Source organism: Corythoichthys intestinalis, chromosome 10, assembly GCF_030265065.1.
Source record: "Corythoichthys intestinalis isolate RoL2023-P3 chromosome 10, ASM3026506v1, whole genome shotgun sequence".
Classification (NCBI taxonomy): domain Eukaryota; kingdom Metazoa; phylum Chordata; class Actinopteri; order Syngnathiformes; family Syngnathidae; genus Corythoichthys; species Corythoichthys intestinalis.
In genome coordinates, this window is record NC_080404.1 from 15305719 (window position 1) to 15312812 (window position 7094).

A 7094-nucleotide genomic window follows, 5' to 3' on the forward strand; every position below is an offset into this window, starting at 1 on the left:
CCCACTTAGAAAACAGGTAGAGGTCTGAAATTCAATCATAGATGCATTTCCACTCATAGAGACATAATAAAAGAAAATCTGGTACTCACATTGTATGATTTTTCAATAATTTATTGGTAATTTACTGGGGTTCATAAGTATTTGTACCCCTGAGAATCAGCAATAATTATGACACTCAAAGCCAGTACATGTGGAGGCCCGTTTGAAGTTTGCTAGGGACCAGTTTAATGATCCAGAGGGGTCATGGGAGAAAGTCATGTGGTCAGATTAGACCAAAGTAGGACTTTTTGTTGCAAACTTTACTCGTTGTGTGTGGAGGAAATAGAAGGATGAGTACAATCCCAAGAACACCATCCCCACTGTGAAGTATGGGGGTGGAAACCTCATGCTTTTGGCAAAGTGGATAGGACAACTGTACTGTATAATGCAGGGGATAAATCGTGAAATGTATCGTCAGATTTTGAGCCACAACATGCCTCCCTCAGTCAGAGACTTGAAGATGAGTTGTGGCTGGATCTTCCAGCATGACAATGATCCGAAGAGCACAGCCAAGCTGACCAAGGAGTGGCTGCATAAAATGCATATGATGGTTCTGGAGGGGCCTAGCCACTCTCCAGACCTTAATTCAATAGAAAATCTTTGGATGGAGCTGAAACTTCGTGTTTGTCATCGACAGCCCCGAACCCTGACAAATCTAGATAAGGTTTGTGTGGAGGAATGGGCCAAAATCCCAGTTTCATTTGTGAAAACCTGGTGAAGAAATACAGGAAGCGTCTGACCTCTGTAATTGCAAACAAAGGCTTCTGCACTAAATATTAGCTCTGATTTTCTCAAGGGTACAAATACTTATGAACCCCAGTAAATTACAAATAATTTATTTTAGAAAATCATACAATATGAATTCCGGATTTTTTTTTTAGATTGTCTCTGTGAGTGGAAATGAATCTATGATTGAAATTTCAGACCTCTACCTTTTTTTTTAATGAGGATAGCATGCAAACAATGACAGAAGGAGGAAAAATAAGTGAACCCGCTGCCTAAGGAGACTTAAAGAGCAATGGAAACCAATTTTTACCAAACATTTTGAGTCAGGTGTGTGCCCAATCACGGATGGTTGGTTTAAAGCTGCTCTGCCCACTATAAAACACACACCTGGTAAAAAATGTCTTGAAGACAAGCATTGTCTGATGTGCATCATGGCTCAGTCAAAACACCTGCCTGAAGACCTGCGATCAAGGATAGTTTATATGTATAAAGCCGGGAAAGGATACAAAACCATCACTAAAAGTCTGGATGTTCATTATTCCACAGTCAGAGAAATTGTCTACAAATGGAGAGTTTTGCATGGTTGCTTCTCTCCCAGGAGTTGCTGTCCACCAAAGATGACGCCAAGAGTTCTGCGCAGAATACTCAGAGAGGTAAAAAAAGAACCATAGCGTATCTGCTAAAGACTTACAGAAATCACTGGCACAGTCTAACATCTGTGCACAAAAGCCAAGAATGGTGTTCATGGGAGGACTCCACGGAGGAAGCAACTGCTGTTTAAAAAAAACATCGTTGCTCTTTTAATTTTCGCAAAAAGGCACTTAAACACTCCACAGAAGTTTTGACAAAATATTTTGTGGACTGATGAAACCAAAGTTGAATTGTTTGGGAGTAACACACAACGTCATGTGTGGAGGATAAATGGAACTGCTCACCAAAATCAACACCTCATCCCCACCGTGAAGAATGGTGGAGGGAGCATCATGATTTGAGGCTGTTTTGCTGCCTCAGGGGCTGGAAAATTTGATGTCATTAATGGACGAATGAATTCAAAAGTTTATCAAGATGTTTTGCAGGTAAACCTGAGGCCGTCTGTCAGATAGTTCAAGCTACACAGAAGTAAATCAACTTCAGAAGGGTTCCAGAAGAACATAATACACGTTCTGAAGTGGCCAAGTCAAAGTCCAGACTTGAACCCTATCGAGATGCTGTGGCATGACCTAAAGACAGCGATTCATGCCAGATATCCCATGAATCTGACTGAACTTCAGCAGTTTTGTAGGGAAGAATGGGCCAAGTTTAGTCCTGATCGATGTGCCAGACTGATCTGCAGCTACAGGTAGCGTCTGGTTGAAGTTATTTCTGCCAAAGGGAGGGCCACCAAATATTAAATGTGATGGTTCACTTCCTTCTTATTCCCCCTTCTGACATTGTTTGCATTCTATCCTCATTAACCTATGAAAAACTATAAATGTTTGGGCGGTTTTAGTTAAAGCAGACAGATTTTTCATCTGTGTGATTTTGACAAAAATCAGATCACATTTGATGGTGATTTTATGCAGAAATTTAAGAAATTCCAAAAGGTTCAGATACTTTATCATACCACTGTAAGTCATTGTCTCTTTTGGAGGTAGACCAGAAAGGCAAATAATAGAATCGTTTTCATTAATTTTATGGCAATCGTTTTCTTCCCATGCTGACTTTTTCATACTCCTCCCCAGCTTTCCAGCTCTTTCATTTTATGCCCTTTTTAGGTGTGCCCATCAATAACAGTGGATAAGATGAAATAGTTTTTCTATATTTCATTTCTTTCCTATGCCTGGGGCTTTTCTTCTCGCTTCCTCACTTTTTGTCTTCAAATCCCTCCATCATCTTCTCAGTCAGAGTCCTTCTCAGTTGTTCACGCATTCTCATTTCCATATCTATCGAATTGTGATCACTGCAAGAAGCAGTCCGCAGCTTCCGATCCACAGGCAACAACTCGCAGCGTCTTGCCAATTGTGTCCGTCACGCATCATTATACTTTTCCACTAACGAGTTTCCTTGTCTGTGTTCAACTTCCAGTTACCATGAAACAGGTGGCCCGCACCGTTGCCAAGGTGGAGTTGTCAGATCACGTGTGTGATGTTGTCTTCGCTCTGTTTGATTGCGACGGTATGGTAATCGGGCACTAAAACGCGGTTGTCTCAAAGAAGCAATCTTATTTTCTTTCCTTCGCCATTTCAGGGAACGGCGAGCTCAGTAATAAGGAGTTCATCGCCATTATGAAGCAGCGGCTCATGCGTGGGCTGGAAAAACCCAAGGACATGGGCTTCACTCGTTTGGTGCGCGCCATGTGGAAGTGTGCTCAGGACACCGCTTGGGACTTTGCAATGCCAAAGACTTAATGGAGACCAAAGGTGACGCGAGTGGGAGGAACAAACGCTTTTAAAAAGACATTTTCGTTCAACACTTCCAAGGACTGCAGCCGTAAGGGGCTTCATGGCCCATTCTGGTGTTATAAAGCAAGCAGCATGCGCCCGGCAGGGATGCCATGAATGCAGCACACACATTTGTATTTATTTATCAGTGTCATATTCAGTGCCGCATTAGAGAGCGTGACTTTTTGTTAAAAATCTTGAATTCTGACTTTTTGGAAAAATGTTGCCCTTAAAATTATTAATCAAGAGTATAGCTCGTCCCAACCTACTTTTAACATTTGTTTTTTGGAGGGTTCATAATTGATGTCACTAAAATATATCAATTAATGTGTGTATCATGCCAATCATATGCTTACTGAAACACTTTATAAAATGACTGTTATGCTAATTAAAAGGTTTGTATTGGTTAAATTAGATTCTATTTACTTTTTTCATTGACTTATTGCTACTCAATTAGAGCAATCTTTCACAACTGCATTTTTTTTTTTTAAGTGCAAAATGCAGTCCAGCGGTATCTTGACATAAGATCGCTTCGACACACGATCTTTTTGACATCGGACGTAAAATTTGAGTCACCATTTGTTTCTACATCTGACGACATGCTGGAAATATGACGATTAATGACAGAGCCGCGGTTTCGTTTTCCCGCAAGACAGACGCAAGGTGGATTTTCTTGTGAGAGAATCAACATGGGTTCCAAGAATGTTAGAGTAGGTGGTGAAAAAAGTAAAAAGTGAGGCTTACCATCAGCGTTGCTTTTTGCAGCCCTTTTCAATTTCCTGTCTTAGTCTTTTGAACGATAACACCCATTAGTTTTAGTCATATTATAGTTATCACAAAATGTTTTTGTCTTCATCTAGTTTTTGTTGACAAAAACCCAAGACTAATTTCATCTGGTTTTATTCGACGTTTACTCTAAATGTTTTTGTCTGTAAAATTAAACATTTTTACTCCAAAAATTAATAAATAAATAAAGGTTTCCAATTATTTCGAATGAACATTGACAGACGAGCACAAATTTTAGTGTCGACAAGGACACGCCAGCTTGGTGATGATAAGTGCTCAGTGGGAAAACGGTACACTATTTTTAATTATATCGACCTGGACGCCATGAACTGTATGTAAATTGAGTTGTCCGAGAGTTTAAGAGGACACTCACCATTTGCATTACGATAACACGAATGCTATGCTAACGCTACGAGTTACATTTAGTGTGTGATGATCACTCAGCACAGACCTTTAAAGGCTAAAGCAACATTGCATATTCTCTCTGGGCAAGGTAACAAATCTAACCGTGTGTGTCTCTAAACAAGCAATGGGGAAACTGGAGAGGACTCTAGTGAGTGAGTTGAGGGGGGGTGGCGCAGCACATCACATGAGTGACACTGCTAGATGCAGGCTTACCACACATAAAATGTCACACATTGTGAATATGTGATGGAAACTATTTCACTTCTAGTTCTCGTCTTGATATGTTTTAGTCCCCCAAAACTCGTTTTTAGCTCGTTATCGTCTCATCATCGCCGTGAAAAAAGTGTTCATTGATGAAATACTTTCGTTATAGTCGTCGTTGACGAAAACGACACTGCTTACCATTGAAATGAAGATGGAAATGATAGAAAAATATGAGTGGGATGTGCGCGTTCGTGAACTGGCTCAACAATACGGCCGTAGAATGTCTACGATCTCGACGGTCCTCCTCCGACTTCCGTTCGCCAGTCTTTTTATGTTGAGTTGACAATTATTATTGTGGTAACATCGCCAAAAAAATCACCAACTTTGTAAGGTTTTTAATCATTTATTCCATCAACTTGTACAACACAACACACCTACTGTCCACCGCAGCTGAAGTGAAAGTAAAAAATCCCTCTCTCACTCTGTCAAGTCAGCCCCGTGCCCTGCGCCCCGCTGTGCGTTCAGGTACAGCAAAAAGTTTTCAGGCTGCGGAACGAATTGATGTAATTATAATGTATATATATATATATATATATATATATATATATATGTATATAAGGGGTGTCAAACGATTAAAAATTTTAATCGAGTTAATTACAGCTTAAAAATCAATTAATCGTAATTAATCGCAATTCAAACCTTCTATAAAATATGCCATATTTTTCTGTAAATTATTGTTGGAATGAAAAGATAAGACACAAGATGGATATATACATTCAACATACGTTACATAAGTACTGTATTTCTTTATCATAACAATAAATCAACAAGATGGCATTACCATTTTTAACATTCTGTTAAAGCTATCCATGGATAGAAAGACTTGTAGTTCTTAAAAGATATGTTAAAACCCCTCTTCATGTTTTCGTTTTAATAAAATTTGTAAAATTTTCAATCAAAAAATAAACTAGTAGCACGCCATTGTTGATGTCAATACTTACTTACACAATGCTTATGGGTGCTGAAGCCTATAAAATTTAGTCGCACCCAAGCGCCAGCAGAGGGCGGCAAAACTCCGAAAAACACAACAAGTACACCTTTCACTCTGCTGTCATTTTATTGTTTGAGCAGGGCATTTGTGCGTTAATTGCGTCAAATATGTTAACGGGATTAATTTAAAAAATTAATTACCGCTCGTTAACGCGATAATTTTGACAGCCCTAATATATATCTATATATATGTATATATATATATATATACAGTGCCTTGCAAAAGTATTCGGCCCCCTTGAATCTTGCAACCTTTCGCCACATTTCAGCCTTCAAACATAAAGATATGAAATTTAATTTTTTTGTCAAGAATCAACAACAAGTGGGACACAATCGTGAAGTGGAACAACATTTATTGGATAATTTAAACTTTTTTTAACAAATAAAAAACTGAAAAGTGAGGCGTGCAATATTATTCGGCCCCTTTACTTTCAGTGCAGCAAACTCACTCCAGAAGTTCAGTGAGGATCTCTGAATGATCCAATGTTGTCCTAAATGACCGATGATGATAAATAGAATCCACGTGTGTGTAATCAAGTCTCCGTATAAATGCACCTGCTCTGTGATAGTCTCAGGGTTCTGTTTAAAGTGCAGAGAGCATTATGAAAACCAAGGAACACACCAGGCAGGTCCGAGATACTGTTGTGGTGAAGTTTAAAGCCGGATTTGGATACAAAAAGATTTCCCAAGCTTTAAACATCTCAAGGAGCACAGTGCAAGCCATCATATTGAAATGGAAGGAGCATCAGACCACTGCAAATCTACCAAGACCCGGCCGTCCTTCCAAACTTTCTTCTCAAACAAGGAGAAAACTGATCAGAGATGCAGCCAAGAGGCCCATGATCACTCTGGATGAACTGCAGAGATCTACAGCTGAGGTGGGAGAGTCTGTCCATAGGACAACAATCAGTCATACACTTCACAAATCTGGCCTTTATGGAAGAGTGGCAAGAAGAAAGCCATTTCTCAAAGATATCCATAAAAAGTCTCGTTTAAAGTTTGCCACAAGCCACCTGGGAGACACACCAAACATGTGGAAGAAGGTGCTCTGGTCAGATGAAGCCAAAATTGAACTTTTTGGCCACAATGCAAAACGATATGTTTGGCGTAAAAGCAACACAGCTCATCACCCTGAACACACCATCCCCACTGTCAAACATGGTGGTGGCAGCATCATGGTTTGGGCCTGCTTTTCTTCAGCAGGGACAGGGAAGATGGTTAAAATTGACGGGAAGATGGATGCAGCCAAATACAGGAACATTCTGGAAGAAAACCTGTTGGTATCTGCACAAGACCTGAGACTGGGACAGAGATTTATCTTCCAACAGGACAATGATCCAAAACATAAAGCCAAATCTACAATGGAATGGTTCAAAAATAAACGTATCCAGGTGTTAGAATGGCCAGGTCAAAGTCCAGACCTGAATCCAATCGAGAATCTGTGGAAAGAGCTGAAGACTGCTG

General features: G+C 39.8%; 1 protein-coding gene across 3 annotated transcripts in view; it reads left to right on the top strand.

Annotated features, from left to right (window-relative positions):
- Positions 1–4651, top strand: part of micu1 (mitochondrial calcium uptake 1) — a 75730-nt gene extending 71079 nt beyond the window's left edge. Inside the window, exons 12-13 of one of the 3 annotated variants that reach the window (XM_057848052.1) lie at positions 2830–2919; positions 2992–4622. In XM_057848052.1, coding sequence (XP_057704035.1) covers positions 2830–2919; positions 2992–3152 — 251 coding nt within the window. In that variant the 3' untranslated portion in view covers positions 3153–4622. Of the gene's footprint in view, positions 1–2829; positions 2920–2991 lie in introns of all 3 variants that reach the window. The other 2 variants (XM_057848054.1, XM_057848055.1) reach the window with 2 other exon arrangements.
- The last annotated feature ends 2443 nt before the right edge of the window (positions 4652–7094 follow it).